Source organism: Trichechus manatus, unplaced genomic scaffold (assembly GCF_000243295.1).
Source record: "Trichechus manatus latirostris isolate Lorelei unplaced genomic scaffold, TriManLat1.0 scaffold00261, whole genome shotgun sequence".
NCBI lineage: Eukaryota > Metazoa > Chordata > Mammalia > Sirenia > Trichechidae > Trichechus > Trichechus manatus.
In genome coordinates, this window is record NW_004444197.1 from 2,410,475 (window position 1) to 2,428,338 (window position 17,864).

A 17,864-nucleotide genomic window follows, 5' to 3' on the forward strand; every position below is an offset into this window, starting at 1 on the left:
GGGCCGCGCGGGGCCGCCCCCAACCGGCGCTCGGGCTGCCTCCCCTACAGCCTCCGGACCTCCGGCCGCTCCCCGCCTTCCGCGCACGGCAGCACCCACACTTCCCCCGCCAGCGCGACGCTCCCAACCTTCCCTTGAACGCTGGGCCTTCCACCCCCTCCACAGTGCCCCGCCAGAATTTGGGGCTCCGGTCTGGGGCGGTGCCGAGGGCGGAGTTCCCGCCTCGGGGGCAGGACTCCCGTCGGTGCTGGGGCCCTGTGTGCCGCGTCACGAGAAGCCGGGCCGAGCCGGAGCGCACGGGCTTCGGGGCTCTACCCACTCTAGTCCCGAGTCGCCGGGGCGGAGCGCCCCCTCCTGCCCGCAGCCCGCCCCCCACTCCCGGGGCCCCAGACCCGGCCCCGCCCTGGCGGCTGCGCCCGCCTCGCCCGGACCCGGTTTGTCTGGTTCTCCTCGAGTGGCTTGTTTCTCGAATTTCCCCCTTTCCCCCTCTTCCCGGACCTCCGGGGCCTCCCTTTCAGCCCGGGGCCCCCGCGGGGGGCGTCTCGACACTTTTGCGCCCGCCGAGTTTCGGTAGGACCCGCCGAGGGCGCGGGGGAGGGGACGCGGGAGCGCCCGGGGCCTGGGCGGGAGCTGGGTGGGGGAAGGCGTGCAGCCCGCCCTCCGGACCCCTCCCGTCGCCTCGCTCGCCGCACGCCCAGAAGAACCACCGCTCTGCTTGGCGTACGCGGCTTTATTGGGGATGCGGGTACCCGGCCTTAGTCCTTCATCACTTACTCCCTCCTCCGAGCCCGCCCCAGCTCCTAAGAGCCCTAGCGCGGTCCCGGAGGGGGTTAAAACAACACCGACTACTGCTCCCGGACAGGAAGTAACTGGGGCGCGGGGGGGGGATGGGCGGGGCAGGCGAGCTCTGCGACCAGATGTGCAACTCCAACTCCAGATGTTCTTCATCTCCGTCCGACCCGTGGTCTGCGCTCCTCCTATGCCTCGCCCTGTGCCAGGCTGGGGAGTGGACGGAGGTCACCGGGAGGCAGTGAAGGTTGGCCCCCGACAAGGGAGGAGTCTTCGGTGGGGGCTTTGATAAAAGGGACCCCACTGAATTCTTTCCCCCACGTTAGCGGGCTCTGGGGGCGCTGAGGGGGTGCTGGGGTCACTCGCAGGCCAGCTTCCCATCGAAGCTGGAGAGGGCGATGGCGAAGGCCTGCAGGGCGCACAGCGGATACCGGTAGTCCAGGGTGAAGGCATCCTCAGCCACGCGGCCGAACTGCAGCACTATGTAGTCAGCTGTAGGCACAGACGGGTGGGGGTGGCCGAAACTTCCTGGGACCCCCGTTCTAGCAGGCAGTGCCCTCAATATTGAGAGAAGTCTCCCTCCCTTGCATTGGGACCCCAACCCTCAGCCATCATTCAGTTATTTACCCTCCACCCACCCCCCTCTGCACCTGTCTCCCCAGTCAGCCCCACCCGCAGCTTTACCTTCCTTCAGACTGTGAGCACGTGAGGGTAAGGACACTGCCTTTTCTGTGGGCCACTCAGGGCCATGCATACAGCATGTACGGAATCACATACAGGACCCTGTCAAACTTCCCCAAGCCCAGAACCCTTCTATTCCAACTTCTCTGTTGTCTTATGGCCTCATTCCTTCTTCCCATTCCCAGCCTCCAAGTCCTGCCTTAGACCCTCAAGGCTCAATCCTTTGACTAGCCCCCCTATTTCCCTTCCTCAGCCAGTGGCTCCACTCAGCCTCCATCTCATCTCTGGCCCATGTTCCGGGCCTCATCCTAACACCTCCCCCAGCATCTATAGGGACAGGAAGCTGCTAAAAATACCCCAACCTCTGCAGGCCAGGCTCCACCAGAAACGTGATCTGGAGAGCAGTTTTCCAAGGCCACAGGACAGGTGACAAGGGGGGGGGGGCAGCCCTAGGACAGAATGGGGGATGGGAACTTACTCAGTGTCAGCCCAACCCTGTGAAGCTGGAATCCCTTGGGAGATATCCTTCTATCTCCAAACTTCCTCACCCTGGTGGGAACGTCTCCCCCAGGCTTGTAACAGGGACATTTTTATTTGTGTTCCAGGTACATCTTGTTTCCCTAACTGCTAGAGGGCAGGCCTTTGACCTCACTTGAGAGAAGATATAGACACTCAGAAATGCTCAGTCAATATTCCCTACTCCTAAAAGGCAGCCATGCTGAAGAAGTTAAGAGCTTGGGCACTAGAGCCAAACTACCTGGATTCTAGTCCAACTCTACCTCTTACTAGCTTTGTGACCTTGGGCAAGTCACTTAACCTCTTTGTGCCTCAATCTTCTTATCTGTCAAATAGGCATAATAATAGTACCTTCCTCACAGGGTTGTTGTCATGATTAAATGATTCAACATCTGTGAAATCCTGAGAACAGTGCCTGGCATAGAAAGCACTGTGTGTTTTTGAAATAAATGGAGGCCAGTGTAACTGCCTGGAGGAGCAAGGGGCTGCCCTCTCTGAGCCCCAGCCTTCTTTGACCACAAAGGAGTTGAGTATTAGTGATTTTCTAACTAATAGCTCAATCCTTCCTTCAACACAGTCTTACCCAGAATACCCCAATATCTACTCCAAAGCTCTGGTCAATGCTGGGATGAGGGCCTGGAACTCAAACCCTGAAATCTGCTCAGAATATCTAAGGCTCCTGGAAGCACACTACCAATGACCCTGGAGGAGAAGGTGACCTTGCTGGATGTTCCAGCTCCAGGGATAAAAGACTATACCAGGTTTTGTGTGTGTGTGTATGTGTGTGTGTGTGTGTGTGTGAGAGAGAGAGAGGTGGTGGGGGAGGCCTGAGTGAGAGTCAGGGTCCTGGGGAGGGGTGAAGAGCCTGGTCTGGGCCCTCAGATACTCACGGTCATCAGCGTGAACAATCTGGAAGTTCTTGACCGAGGCCTGGGTGACTCGGCCTTGGAAGTTGAGGGTGTAGGAGCCACTATCCTCATTCCAGACAGGCGGTTTGTTGTGCAGCTCTATGAGGCTCTCCAGTGTCTTGTTCTGCCAGCGCACCAGCAGCCCATCGCTGGACTGGGGTGCCCAGGTGAGTGGGTAAAAAGAGGACAGTTAGGGGTGGCAAGATAGCTCAGGACCCACTGCGGGAAGGGCCTAAAGAGAGCATCCACGTGCTGGCGCCAGGGTCTGTGCCTGCCCTTTTGAGTATGTGGGCATACAGCCTGGACATCTGCATCTGCTCAGCGTGTCCTTGGGGGTGGGATGGACATCTGTGAAGATGGGCTTTATGGTCTGTGGGATGCCAAAGCAGAGGGAGAGGAAATGGAAGCTTGGCCCTGCCATATAAATGGCATCTGGCACACAGTAGGTGCTCCGTGCCATAAGTACTCAAGGGGCCATAGGAAATGGCTGAATGCTGGCACCTGATTACAGATGTTCTAGGACTACAGGGAGCTCACAGTCGAGCTTGGGGAGATGGACAGGTAAACAGTGGTTAAAATAAAGTGTTCTTGCAGGAGCTTCTGAAAGGAGGGAGCAGGGTCTGTGTGTTGGTATTTTTGAAATATTCTCTTGAGTTTCCTTGTCACCTGTTCACGTTCATGATTTGGAGTTGGTCTATTAAGATCACCTCCTCCAAGAAGCCTTCCTGACCTTAGATTTAGACGTCCCAGCTCTGAGCTTCCACAACATCTTGCTCCTACCCCCTGCATTGTAATGGACATAATAAGATGCTGTGAGGGCAGGAACAGTGTTTTATTAATGGTTCTGTGTCTGTTTTCCTCACAATGGGGTGTTGTGACGATTAGATAATAGTACACAAAGTGTTGTTTAGAGCACTTCCTGGCACAGAGCAGGGGCTCAGTAAATGTCATATTATTCTGATGTTGACTGTTGGGTTGATTGTGGCTCTCCAGTGCTTTGCACAGAGTACATGCTTAACAAATGACTATGTTGTTAGCTGCTGTCCACCCCACTCAGGGCTACCCCGTGCATAACAGAACGGACTATTCCTAAGATCCGTTGCAGATTGGACCATTGTGATCCATAGGGTTTTCAGTGGCTGATCTTTGAAAATAGATCGCCAGGCCTTTCTTCCTAGTCTGTCTTAGTCTGGAAGTTCCATGGAAACCAGGGCTTCAAACTGGTTCGTTTTGGTTCAACCCCCTGCTGAGAATTTGCCTTTCTACCCCAGATACACTGAATCAGAATCTACATTTAACAAGATCCCAATCTGGATCTTTATGACCAGTTCGAAGCCCTGGTTGAAACCTATTTACCATCATAGCAACATGCAAGCCTTTGCTGACAGATGGGTGGTGGCTGCACACGAGGTGCATTGGCTCCTGCATGGAAGATGAGAATTCTAGCATGGAACAACCACTGCCCTCATACTAACTGATTATAGAATGAATAAACTGTGAGGTGAAGAGGAGAGACCCAAAGTAGCACTGGGAAGTTCTTATCAAGCCCAAGAAAGGACGGCAGGCACTGCCTCTGGAGGATTTCTGCATTTACTCCAGACACGGGTGGGATGGACATCTGTGAAGATGAGGCTTTATGGTCTGTGGTATGCCAAAGCGGAGGGTGAGGAAATGAAAGGTTGGCCCTCCCATATAAATGGCATCTGGCTGGGGGAACTGTCCCTCAAGACCAGCACCTCCTACACTGGTGCCATAGGAGTCAGCCGGACCTCTGATTATGGTGTGACTTTCCAGCAGGGAAGGGTGTGTGATCTGCTAGCAGGGTATTTTTCATTGTAAATTAGTAAAGTGACATTGGTCTCCTGTGAGTATGGGACGTGCAAGTCATTCAGTCTGACATCCTGGCTCACCCGACCTGTAGTGCTGATGTCCTGCGGGAAGCCACCTCTGTCAGGGACATCTCTCCATTTTACACACATACACACACACACGAAACCAAACCCACTGATGCTGAGTCGATTCCAACTCATAGCAACTCTGTAGGACAGAGTAGAACTGCCCCATGGGGTTTCCAAGGCTGTAATCTTTACAGAAGCAGACTGCCACATCTTTCTCCTGCAGAGCAGCTGGTGGGTTTGAACTGCCCATCTTTCAGTTAGCGGTCAAGTTCTTTAACTGTGCCACCAGGGCTCTCCCCCATACACGCACACAAAACAAACAACCATTTGCTTTTGAAAACGTAAGTCAAATCATGTCACTCCCTTGCTTAAAACCCTGCTTCTTCTTGTAGTTGTTAGCTGCCATCAGGTCAGCCCCGATGCATGGTAACCCCATGCACAATGGAACAAAATGCTGCCTGGTCCTGTGCCGTACTCATGATGGGTTGTGGATCAGACCATTGTGATCCATAGGGTTTCCATTGCCTGATTTTCTGAAGTGGATCACCAGGCCTTTCTTTCTAGTTTGTCTTAGTCTGGAAGCTCTGCTGAAATCAGCATCATAGCTTCCCGTTTCTCTCAGAGAAAAAACCATGGTTATGAGGGCCTGATCTTCCCCTTTCCCTTGCCTTTCTGACCTTGTCTTGTTCCAACCACACTGGCCACCTCACTGTTCTTCAAGCCCACCAGGCACCCTCCTGCCTCACAGCCTTTGTACTGGCTGGTCCCTCTGCCTAGATGCTCTTTCCCCAGATATCTGCAGGCTCACTCTCTCACTTCCTTCAAGACTTTACTCAAGTCTCACCTCAGTGAGGCCCACTCTGACCACTGTGTTTAATATTGAGAAGTACACACACACTTCCCATCTCCCTTGTTTCTTTTTTTCCACAGCACTTATCACCTTCTAACATATTCCATAATTTACTTATTGGTCATAATTACTGTTTGCTGTCCGTCTCCCTCCACTAGAATGCCAGCTTCTTGAGGCAGAGATCTTATTTTGCCCGCTGGTGTCTTCCAGGTCCCTAGACTAGTACTTGGCACTCCATAATGGGTGTTGAATGAATACGTCAATGAATGACTTGATGTAAACTATGAAAAAACCCTGCTGTGGTTGTCTTAGTGAATTCCATTATAAAAAACCTGAATTCATTCAACAGGCTGCAGTAAGGATCCCTGGGAGAATGAATTGTGGGTGCGAGTGATGAGTGTGCTCAGAGGGGTTGGGCACTGAGTAAGCTAAGCCCTCACCCCTCAGCCCTCCTGGGGTGGGTCACACAGGAGCAGGACCCTCAGGGACAGGGAGCAGGGAGGTAGAGGGCTTACGTTTCGGGGCCGGATGGGGACCCTCTCGTTGTCTGAACTCATGCCCGGGATGATGATGGTCATGCGCCGGGGTCCGCGGAAGCCCAGCACATTGGTTTCCTGGGAGAGAGATGCCCGTTAGGCCAGCCCTTGCAAGGGGAGAGGCCTGGCATGGGGGATGGGGGAGTCCTCACATAGATCACGGCTGCCAGCTCCTGACGCAGCCTCCCCACGTCAGTGCTTCCTCCTCCACGGTGTGGGTTCTGCCCGTTGTCAAAGACGGTGAAGCGATTGCCCAGGAGATTAGACCTGCAACCAGGGCGGGGCTGAGGGGATTCCATATGCTGTCCCAAGACCCTTCCTCACAGCCAAGCAGTTCTGAGAACTTCCTAAGTCAAGGGTGGGGATGTCTTGGGACAGAGCAATCCATGTCCCCTGATATTTGGAAGTTCTTTTTAAAAGCTCTGGCTCTAGAAGGAGACTGGGCAGCGTTCAAATTCCAGTTCCATCTCTTACTAGCTGGGTGACCTTAGGCAAGCTACTTAGCCTCTCCGAGCCTCGGTTTCCCCATCTGTAAAATGGAGATAACGACAGTGTCTACCTCATTTGGTTGATACAAGGATTAAATGAGTTAATATTTAGAAGTTAGTTAGAACTCTATCTGATACATAGGTGGTTGTTACGTTCTATTGAGTCAATTTTTGACTCATAGAGATCCCATGTGACAGAGAAGTGCTCCCTAGAGTTTTCTAGGCTGTAATCTTTACAGAAGGAGCCCTGGTGGCACAGTGAGCAACGGGTTTGGTTTTTTTTTTTTAAATCTTTATGGGAGCAGATTGCCAGGTCTTTTACTCCTGCGGAGCCACTGGGTGGGTTCTAACCATCAACTTTTCTGTTAGCACGAGCACTTAACTGTTGCACCACCAGGGCTCCTTGGTACATAGGTAGACCTTATATAAGTGTTAAACATATAAATAAAATAAATAAGGCCTAACTCAGGGGTTGACCCACGCACACCTCTTGGATTTGTGGTGAGGACTACATGAGATAACAGATGCAGAGATATAGCATAGAGTAACCTGGATTTAATTCCGACTCACAGTGACCCTATAGGATGGAGTAGAACTGCCCCATAGGGTTTCCAAGGCTGTAATCTTTAAGATTGCCAAATCTTTCTCCCAGCTGGTGGGCTCCAACCGCCAACCTTTCAGTTAGCAGCTTAGTGCTTAACCACGGCACTATCAGGTCTCCTTAGCATAGAATAGGTGCTGAATATTTGTTCATTCATTCATTCACTCAGTAAATACTGAGTAGCTACTGTGTGCCAGGTGTTCAAGTACGAACCAAAACAGCCACCATCCCCACCCTCATGGTGCTTAAGCCTTGCTCCAGGTGAGGTCCCTGGATCAGCAGTGTCAGCATCACCTGGGTGCTTGGCAGAAATGCAGAACCTCAGGCCCACCCCAGACTCTGACTCATTTTAACAAGATCTCCAGGTGAGCTGTGCTCATCAGAGTGTGAGGAGCCCTGGGCTAAGGGACATTTCCCGAGTGTTCAACGTAGTGAGCACTGTGCCAGGTGCAGGGGGGCAGAGATGCCTGCCTGTGGCCCTCTTGCTGACCCTAGCTTCCCAGCCCTAGGAAGCCTAGCCTCACCTCAGCTTCCCAATGAAATTCTCCCCTCCTCGGGACAGATTGGTAGGGTCACTGGAAATGAGGTAATTGGCTGTTTTGCTCCGTTTGCGTTTCCTACCAGCCAAGAGGAACACCTGGGGAAGGAGAAACAGGTGAGAGGATGGGGAGAGAAGACAAGGTGGAAGAAGGAGGTGGGCTGAAGGGAAAGAGAAGGTCTATTTGCCCTGTAGCCCCTCCCTCCTCCTGGTCCTAGCCCGTCCCTTAGCCCAGGTCTTGGCACCTCCATTCTCCCTCCCTGTCACCTCGCCTCTATCCACCTTCTTCTCGGTGTCCAGGTGCAGAAAATAGGAGGGATACAGGCCCCGATCCATGCCCTTCTTGTCCCGGGTCAGCCGGCAGCGCACCGTCCGGCCTTGGGGGGCAGGCCGCAGCACGAACTCTCCAGGTTCACCCACCTCCACTGGCGGGGACGGGGCCCTCTCTTCCTTCTGAGTGGGGGAAGAGGGTGCATCAGCCCCAGAGCATCAGCCCTGCCCCCAGCTGGTCTGCAGTGCTGGGACCTGGGCAGAGCAGGCAAGACAACTCACCACCTTCTGTTGGGAGAGAGAGCAGAGAGGCTGGCTAGAGCGCTGGCCTGAGCCCCTTGAGTCCGGGCCACCTCGCCCCCTTACACTTTCCCAACAGCCAGCATGGTGAGGCCATGTTAGGAGGCTCTAGGAGCTTTGTGCTTTACTATTATTTTGTGTAGCTTGTGGCTGAGACCAGATTTTGGAGCCAGACAACCTGGGTTCAAATCCTAACTCTACCATTGACTGTCTGCCATGTTTGTAAAGTTTTAACCACACTGTGAGAAATAGGTAGGGGTGAGGGTGGACACCTGGGACAGACCTTACTTAACTGATATATGTTTAACGAATACTTTTATAAAGTCTACCAGGGGCCAGGCATAGTTCTAAGCATTTTGCAAATAGTTGTTCAGTCCTCATGTCAGCCCACTGTGGTAGTTGTTCCCATTTTACAGATGAAGAAACTGAGGCTCAGAGAGGGTAGGCAACTTGGCCAAGTTGAGATAGCTAGTAAGAGGAGGAGCTCGGATTTGAATCCTGCCCAGTCTCCAGTCAGATCCAGAGCCTTCGGAAAGACCTTCCGTCATGTAGATACTATCTCAGGGGGTTTACTGACGCTGAGGGCATAGTAAGCATTATAGAAGGGTTAGCTGCTACTGTTTTTGTTGTTGTGTTTGTTAGTTGCCGTCGAGTCGATTCCGACTCATGAAAACCCCATGAAAGATATAACTCGGAGCCTGGGTGGCACAAGTGGTTCACAATCACCTGCTAACCTAAAAATTGGCCATTCGAACCCACCCAGTGGCTCAACAGTAAAACGGCCTGCTTCCGTAAAGATTGTAGCCAAAGGAAAGAGGCCATGGATAAGTAAAGCATTATTGAAGAAGAACAAAGTAGGAGGACTCGTACTACCTGACCTCAGAACCTACTATACAGCTATGGTAGTCAAAACAGCCTAATACTTGTACAATGACAGATAGATTGACCAATGGAACAGAATCGAGAACCCAGATGTAAATCCATCCACCTATGGTCACCTGATCCTTGACAAAGGCCTAAAGTCCATTAAATGGGGGGAAAAGACAGTCTTTTAAATAAATGGTGCTGGCAAAACTGGATGTCCATCTGTAAAAAAATAAAAAAAGGACCCATACCTCACACTATACACAAAAACTAATTCAAAATGGATTGAAGACTGAAATATAAAACTCAAAACTATAAAGATCATGGAAGAAAAAATAGGGTCAACGCTAGAGGTCCTAATATATGGCATAAATATGATACAAACCATAACTAACAAAACACAAACACCACAAGATAGGCTAGATAACTGGGATCTTCTAAAAATCAAACACTTAGGCTCATCGAAAGAATTCACCAATAGAGTAAAAAGAGAACCTACAGACTGGGAAAAAATTTCTGGCTATGACATATCCAACAAAGGTCTAACCTCTAAAATCTATAGGAAAATCCAACACCTGAACAACAGAAAGACAAAAAATCCAATTAGAAAATAGGCAAAGTCTATGAACAGACACTTCACCAAAGAAGACATTCAGGTGGCTAATAGACACGTGGGGAAATGCTCGCGATCACCAGCCATTAGAGAAATGCAAATGAAGACTGCAGTGAGATACCATCTCACCCCGACATAACTGGCACTGATAAAAAAAACAGAACAGAAAATAACAAATGTTAGAGAGGCTGTGGGGAGACTGGAACTCTTATGCACTGCTGGTGGGAATGCAAAATGGTACAACCATTTTGGAAATCCATATAGTGCTTCCTTAAAAAGCTAGAAATAGAAATACCATAGTATCCAGCAATCCCACTCCTAGGAATATACCCTAGAGAAATAAGAGTCGTCACACGAATAGAGACATGCACACCCATGTTCATGGCAGATTATTCACCATAGCAAAAAGATGGAAACAACCTAAATGCCCATCAACGGATGGATAAAGAAATTAAGGTAGATACACACAATGGAATACTACACAATTATAAAGAACAATGACGAATCTTCGAAACATCTCACGACATGGATGAATCTGGAGGGCATAATGCTGAGTGAAATAAGTCAATCACAAAAGGACAAATACTGTATGAGACCACTATTATAAAAACTAGTGAAAAAGTACACACAGAAAGAAACAATCTTTGATGGTTACAAGGGAGGGGAGGGGTGGGGAGAGAAAAACACTAACTTGACAATAGATAAGTGGTAACTTTGGTAAAGGGTGAGACAGTATACAATACTAGGGAAGTCAGTACAACTTGACCAAGGCAAAGTCATAGAAGCTTCATAGACACATCCAAACTCCCTGAGAGACTGAGTTACTGGGCTGAAGGCTGGCGACCATGGTCGTGGGGGACTCCTAGCTTAATTGGCATAACATAGTTTATAAAGAAAATATTCTATATCCCACTTTGGCGAGTAATGTCTGGGGTCTTAAAAGCTTGTGAGCAGCCATCTAAGATACATCTACGGGTCCCATCCTGTCTGGAGCAAGGGAAAATGAAGAAAACCAAAGACATAAGGGAAAGAACAGTCCAAAGGACTAACGGATCACAACTACCACAGCCTTCACCAGACTAAGTCCAGCACAATTAGATGGTGGCCAGCTACCAGCACCAACTGCTCTGATGGGGATCACAATAGAGGGTCCCAGACAGAGCGGGAGAAAAATGTAGAACAAAATTCAAACTCACAAAAAAGGCCAGACTTACTGGTCTGACAGAGACTGGAGAAACCCCAAGAGTAAGGCTCCCAGACATCTTTTTAACTCAGTACTGAAGTCACTCCTGAAGTTCACCCTTCAGCCAAAGATTAGACAGGACCATAAAACCCATAGCTCAACCATGTATACGAGACTAAATGGGCACACCAGCCCAGGGGCAAGGATAAGAAGGTAGAAGGTGACGGGAAAGCTGGACGAATGGAAATGGGAACCTGAGTCAAGAAGGGGGGAGAGTTGACATGTCAAAGGGCTGGCAATCAATGTTGCAAGACAATATGTGTATTAATTGTTAATGAGAAACTTATTTGCTCTGCAAACTTTCACCTAAAGTACAATTAAAAAAAAAAAAAAAGATTACAGCTAAGAAAATTCTATAAAGCAGTTCTACTCTGTCACACATGGGTTCGCCATGAGTTGGAATCAATTTGATGAAAACGGGTTTGGTTTTGGTTTGCTCATTGAGAAGCGCCTAATAACAATTTGGTTGCTTAAGGCTGTTGGGTTGCCTGGCCTGGCCTGGGAACCTCCCAACTCCGCTTCTGTTCTCACAAACCTGATGCCTTCTGCTCTCATATCGTATTCCTCGCAAGAAGGAGAACCAAGATTCTAACTCCAACTTTCCCACAGAGGAGAGAATGAACTGCCAGCCTGCATATGTGCATTCGAGAATTAAACACTATTTGTGAGCCATCAGGAAGCCCTGATGTGTTGTGGTTGGTCATTTTTGCTGAGAGTAGGTCTGCTCTGTGTGTGAGGTGAGGGTGGTGTTGGGGAGCAGGCCCGTAGCCACTGTCCCACTGTGTCCGTTCTCCCCTCTAAGCTGCTCCAGAAGAAACTTGGGAAACACTAGACTATGTTTGGACTGTGATGTGGAGAAAGCAGAGCTTACTGAAACACTTCCACGACTGTAAACCTCAAGGACCTACTGTATGAAGGCTGCTCTGCAATTATATTCCTTCTGGGAGATAATAAACTGGCCTTTCAGTTTATATATCAGCACCTGGAGATCTTGGTTAATGTGCATCAGCCCACCAAGACCTGACTACTCCTGCACAAACTAATAAACCAACAAAGCTAAGACCTGAGCCCTGCTCTCGGGTGACATCTCCACTGGTGGAAAATTGTTTCTCAAAGACTTTTGTCATTTTCTCTCAATAGATGGATCCTTCTCTCCTACTTGTGCCTGAGCCCTGCTTGTGGGCAGGTACAATATTAAAAAAGATTTAACACCATGTTTTTTGCCCATGGAGAGTCACTGGTCAAAGTGGACACTGGGTGGCCTGGAGGAAGATATTGGAGGCCCTTGACAGCCTCCAGTTGGAAACTGTTAACAGCCCTGACAGTTAGCCCTTCAGTTGCTGGATTGTGAGAAGGTTTGGGAAGTGCTTGTGCCCTTGGTCCTCATATTCTATTCATCACATGATGGGGAGCCAAGATTCTAAACCCAAGTAACTCCAAAATCCCAGTCCAGAAGGTCCTAGAATCTAGTCGCCAAGTCCAGGCCCCTGCCACTGCTCCCTGAGGGGACTGAAGCTGAGGGCATGGTAAGCGCTGTGGAAGGGTTGGCTACTACTATCACTGTTGTTGTGTTAGTTGCCCTTGAGTCAATTCTGACTTATGGCAACCCCGTGAGTGCAGGTTCTTCACCTCTGGGTCCCAACCTTTTTGCCTTTTCCTTTTGCTTTGCCCTTCTGATTGCTGTTCTTGGTCACCACAGTTGTCTCCTCCTCCTCCTCATCTTCTTCCTCTTTCCTCTCCTCTTCTGGGCCTTTGGAAGTACCTGGACATGGGGGGCGGTGGGCAAGCCTATTGACCCCTTACCCTGGTGGAGCACTTCATGGTTTACAAAGAACTTTTAACACCCATGTGTCACTAGGACCCCTCCCACAACCCCGAGAGGGTCAAGCCTATATTATTATTATTATCAGAGCCGCAGAAAGGCTAAGACACCTGCCCACGGCCACACAGCTATTAAAATGGGGTCAAAATGCACCCAAATCTTTTGACTTTAGAATCCACACTCTTTACCCTGCACTGCACAACATAATGTGTAGGTCTCCCAGATCCCCACCCCAGGACTGCCTCATGATATCAGGGCACCAGAGGTCACCGCCACCCACCTTTCTTCTTCCAAGCCTTCTCGGCTGGGACACCTTCCCCAACCAGAAACATGGCTGCTGGGGTCTTCTTCCTCATTCTGGGTGGGCTCACCGAGGGGTCTTTTTCAGCCTCACCAGGCCCTGCATGTGTGGGTGGGAAAGGGTCACAATCCCCCACACCCAAAGTCCCCTGCTCCTCTGCAGACCAGGCTCACCTTTCTTCTTTGTCTTTCTCATCTTGGTCCCTTCCCCTGCTGGGGCCTCCTTCTTAATTCGAAGAGGTTTTTGTCGGGGGACAGGACTTCCCAGGTTCCCTGGAAATGGGTGGTGAATGTTAGACAAAGAAGGGACCTACTGGAGCTGAAGGCCACCTTCCACTCATCCTACCTCCAGTCCCCAGGGAGGCTGAAGGCCTTTGCTTGTCTAGGATCCTGAACACCACCCTGCTCCAGTCCAGGAAAGGGAAATACCAGGAGCTTAGCAAGCAATTGCTGAATGAATGGATGAATGAGTGAATGGATGGATTAATGAATGCCAGGCCTTCTAACTGAGCCTCCAAATCTCAGCTCTCACCCCATCTTCTTCTTCCCTCAGAGGCCGAAGGTTGCTCATACACGTTTAAGACAGATTGCTGCTACCTATAGGGCCAGGTACCCAGGCCACGCCATCACAGCATTTATCCATTGTTTTATTTTCACTGTTGTTGTTGTTAGGTGCTACTGAGTCAATTTTTGACTCATAGTGGTTCCATGTGACAGAGTAGAACTGCTCCATAGGGTTTTCCAGGCTGTTATCTTTATGGGAGCAGATCACCAGGTCTTTCTCCTGCAGAGCTAATGGGTGGGTTCCAACCACCAATCTTTTGGTTAGCACTGTAATGACTTTGATATTTTTATAGGAATTACAACAATAATTCACAGTGAGTTAAAAACAAAAAAAAGCTAAACAAAAATTGCAAAGAAAACTAAAATCCCCTGCTCTTGCCTGGCTCACAGAGCACCCTGGGCAAAGGGTGTAAGGAGTGAGGGAGTGCATATTGGTCTAGGTCCTTAAGGAGCATCCCAAACCCACCAAACCCACTGCCGTTGACTCGATTCCGACTTATAGAGACCCCATAGGGTTTCCAAGGCTGTAAATCTTTATGGAATCATACTGCCACATCTTTCTCCTGAGGAGCAGCTGGTGGGTTCAAATTGCTGATCTTTTAGTTAGCGGCTGAGCACTTTAACCACTGCACCACTAGGGCTCCTTAAGGACCATCCAAAAAACCAAACTAAACCTGTTGCCGTCGAGTCAATTCTGACTCATAGCGACCCTATAGGACAGAGTAGAACTGCCTCATAGGGTTTCCAAGGAGTGGCTGGTGGATTCGAACTGCCAACCTTTTGGTTAGCAGCTGAATGCTTAACCACTGTGTCACCAGGGTGAAGAAATCATCAGAGGAAGAAACCCCCTGGGCAAGGCACTGGGTAACTTTCTCGTGTCTCAATTCCTATGTCAATGAGACTCCAAGCCCCCTTTGGGCAGGGGCTGTTTTTAATGTTTCTGTGTGCTCCCTCTGACCCTCAAAACCCACCCGTTGGACCCTGGGCTTTGGCCCTCCTCTCCTTGGTGTCTGCAGAAGTTTTGCCTTTAGGGGGCTTCTTGGGAGGCAAAGGGATTTTCTCTTTCTTTTTCTTGTCCTCCTCTTCCTCGTCATCCTCATTGTCCTCTTCCTCATCGTCATCCTCTGTAGGGAGAAACTCCTCATAAAGGGGCTGGGGTGGGACCTCCTTGTCTGGGGAGCCCAGTCCCTGCAGATTGCTAGGAAGTGACAAATGGTGCCAGGGGTAGAAGCCCACACTTCAGAAACAGGAGGGAGAGAAGGGAGTCCTGGCACATTCCTTGAAGAATGGGGGTGACCCCAGAGTCCTCAGGTTACTCCTAGTCAGGAGAGTGAGCTCGAGTTGGGGGAATTCTGAGGCTTGGGAATCTGGTTCTGGAGAAAGGACCTTCTCTGCAGGTCCGTCCTTTCGCCCTCCCCTGTGCCTCCCTACTTTCTTCTCCTTGTCCACCCTTTTCACTACACTTGTAACTCCCTGTCCTTGTCTGTCTCTCTGTTTTGACAACCCACCTGGGCTACCTCTGGCTCCTATAAAAAACCTCTTGCCGGTGAGTCAAGAACTGCCCCACAGGGTTTCCAAGGAGGGGCTGGTGGAATTGAACTGTTGACCTTTTGGTTAGCAGCCATACTTCCTAACCACTGTGCCACCAGTGCTCCTCAGGCTCCCAGCTGTAGTTAGTCTAAGGCAAAACCCTTAACTACCCTCTCTGTGCCTCAGTTTCTCCTTTTGTAAAATGGGAAAACAACAACAACAAAAAAAACTCAGTAGGTTTTTGCCTGGCACGAAGACAAGGACAGAGAAGTGGAGGCTGTTTGCACTAGATTTCTCTGTCTATGGCTCCTGTTCAGCCCCCTCCCTCCTCTCCACCTCGCCCTCTCTTCCCCCGCCCACCTCAGGCCTTCTCTCACCATCCTTCCCGTCAGGAGCACGGGATACTAGGAATGTTTCCCGGGGGTCGCGCTTCTTGGCTTCAGGGTCCCTGAGGAACTTGGTGTAGAGGGTGTTAGGCACCCGGGCCTCGGCTGGGTCAGGGGTGGGCTCCTCACGTGGCCTCCCCCTCCACCCAGCTGAGCCGGGAAGCGAAGGTCAGGCAGGTGCCAGCCCCTCCCTGCTGCCTCCCCTCACCAAGGCTTCCCAAGCCTGGGGTGCCTCACCCCGGGGAACTCCCCTGGGTTCTCTTTCTGCCTTTGACATTCGCCCCTCGCCCCATCATTACCCCTCCACCACCACCCTGCCTCACATCTTTGGGAGTATCCCTGACTCAACCCGAGCCCTGCTCCGGAGCTCTCAGCCTCCACAGCTTCCACCCCTCCAGTCTGCCTTGTCCCCTCTTTCCCTGGGGTGGAATTCACGGCTCAGCAACACTCCTCGCCTGCCCTTAGACACCCCCTCCATGTCCTTCACCCTGAGGGACACCTCCCAGCTCAGCCCTCTGCGTGCCTCCAGGTCTCCGGAGCTTGGATCCCATGGGGCAGGGGGACTCTGGGGCCTCTGTCCTCTTCTTCCTCGGCTTCTGTCTCAGGGCGGGTCGCTGCGGAGAAGGGGATACAGGAGGAGGGAGAGGAAGGAAGGGAGGCTTGGAGGGCTGCCCATCACCTTCTAATCCCTTGAGCTGCCAGAAATAACCACAGATTATCCGGAGAGGAACTGCAGCCCCCTCTTCTGCCGAGTGAGAGAGGATGACCCCCCCATGCATCACAGCCGCCTCCAGGGCCCCAAAGCCCAAATTCCTCCCTCCACTCCCCATGTCCCCAAACACCCCTTTCCCTCAAAAAAGCTCAGACACCCTACTCCCAGATGCTGCTGAAGGGGACTCTCCCTACCCGCGTATTCCCCAACCGGTGTGGGTTTATGTGCAGTGGGGGGATCTTTCTGTCTACTTTGCAAGGAGGGGTGACGTACCTGCTTGGGGGGCCTGTGGACCTCCGGGCTCCGGCCTTCCTCCTCATGCCCACTGAGGGTGGCAAAAGAATCAGCCATTCTCCTTTCCCCTTCCCTGCCGCTCCCCATCTAGCCCCTGCATCTGTGCCCCTCAGGGTTCAAGTGGGGATAACATGGGGGGCTTTCAAACCTGTCTGAGGCCCACACCTCTCGGAGGGTGTCATCCTGCAGCGGCATGATGCACTCTCTTGATCTGCACCCCTTCTCTGGCCACCGTGAATCTCTAGGAGCCTCCCACCCTACCCCAGCTAATCCCAGCTCAACCCTCCCCCACCCTCCCCTGGCTCAAGGCTGTCTGTGAAGGCCTGGCAGCACTGTGGGAGGTGCTCCTGCCCTACCCCCCACCTGGCCTTCCCAGGCCCAGGGCACCCAAGGGAAGAGTTGACCCCCAAGGGAAGAGTTGACCCCCAAGTTCTTCTCAAACACCGAGCAGTCTCAGTGGTCAAGGGGGATGTGGGAAGGAAATATTAGATGGAATTCTGTATTTGTCTTTAATGAATTGACAGAAGCATGTATATACAATTAAAAATTATATATTTTATTCGGTTTTCGGTGAAGGTTTACACGGCAGTTTAGGTTCCTATGCAACAGTTTCTACACAAGTTGTTCAGTGACATTGGTTACATTCTTCACAATACATGAACATTCTCATTATTTCCATTCTGGTTGTTCCATTTCCATTAATCTCGTTTCCCTGCACCCTTACATTCTCATCTTTGTTTTAATGTAATTGTTGGCCATTTGGTGTCATATAAGTGATTTTTCAAAAGAGCCCAGTACTTACAGGTGGTATTCATTATTTTTTGAGCCAGTTTGTTATTTAGCTACAAGGTGACCTCAGAGTTAGTTTCAGTTCAAAGTCTGAAGGGTATCTCAGGCCAATAGTCTGGGGAGTCAGCATGTGTATACGATTTATAAAGAAATATCCCTATAGTGAGAGTGTGCATGCAAATATTTTTTACCGGTAGGGAAAATGATTTTTAAAAAGTTTGGAGACCATCATCTCTTCGGGAGCAAGGGAGAATGAAGAGAACAGGATACAACAAAAAGATTAGTCCAAAGGACTAATTGTCCACAGCTACCAAGACCTTCACCGGACTGAGTCCAGTACAGCTAGATGGTGCCCGGCTACCACCGCTGACT

At 50.7% G+C, this 17,864-nt stretch overlaps 2 protein-coding genes across 3 annotated transcripts in view; both read right to left on the reverse strand.

Moving 5' to 3' along the window:
* TEAD3 (TEA domain transcription factor 3) overlaps nucleotides 1-948 on the reverse strand; it is a 24,893-nt gene extending 23,945 nt beyond the window's left edge. The window contains exons 1-2 of the mRNA XM_012559530.1: nucleotides 272-948; nucleotides 60-192 (exon numbers count right to left, since the gene is read on the reverse strand). Coding sequence (XP_012414984.1) covers nucleotides 60-192; nucleotides 272-948 — 810 coding nt within the window. The remainder of the gene's footprint in view (nucleotides 1-59; nucleotides 193-271) is intronic.
* A 199-nt stretch (nucleotides 949-1,147) lies between these two features.
* TULP1 (TUB like protein 1) lies at nucleotides 1,148-16,898 on the reverse strand. 2 transcript variants are annotated; one of them, XM_004389846.1, is made up of 15 exons: nucleotides 16,852-16,898; nucleotides 16,683-16,734; nucleotides 16,221-16,311; nucleotides 15,689-15,847; nucleotides 14,753-14,905; nucleotides 13,392-13,490; nucleotides 13,198-13,317; nucleotides 12,739-12,857; nucleotides 9,156-9,161; nucleotides 8,088-8,258; nucleotides 7,792-7,904; nucleotides 6,331-6,445; nucleotides 6,158-6,256; nucleotides 2,877-3,048; nucleotides 1,148-1,281 (listed from the first exon to the last, which is right to left on the reverse strand). In XM_004389846.1, the coding sequence occupies exons 1-15, from the start codon at nucleotides 16,896-16,898 to the stop codon at nucleotides 1,148-1,150; spliced, it is 1,650 nt and encodes a 549-aa protein (XP_004389903.1). The 2 variants fall into 2 exon arrangements, with proteins under 2 accessions (XP_004389903.1, XP_012414996.1); XM_012559542.1 differs by lacking the exon at nucleotides 15,689-15,847.
* Between the last annotated feature and the right edge of the window lie 966 nt (nucleotides 16,899-17,864).

Excerpts from the sequence above, each read along its gene's own strand:
- TULP1 (XM_004389846.1), bottom strand. The coding sequence starts at position 16,898 with ATGCCGCTGCAGGATGACACCCTCCGAGAGGTGTGGGCCTCAGACAG. Across the intron at positions 15,848-16,220 it reads CAAGCTCCGGAGACCTGGAG|CTGGGTGGAGGGGGAGGCCA; the intron begins GCACGCAGAGGG and ends TTCCCGGCTCAG. Across the intron at positions 3,049-6,157 it reads TCCCCATCCGGCCCCGAAAC|TCCAGCGATGGGCTGCTGGT; the intron begins GTAAGCCCTCTA and ends TGGGCACCCCAG.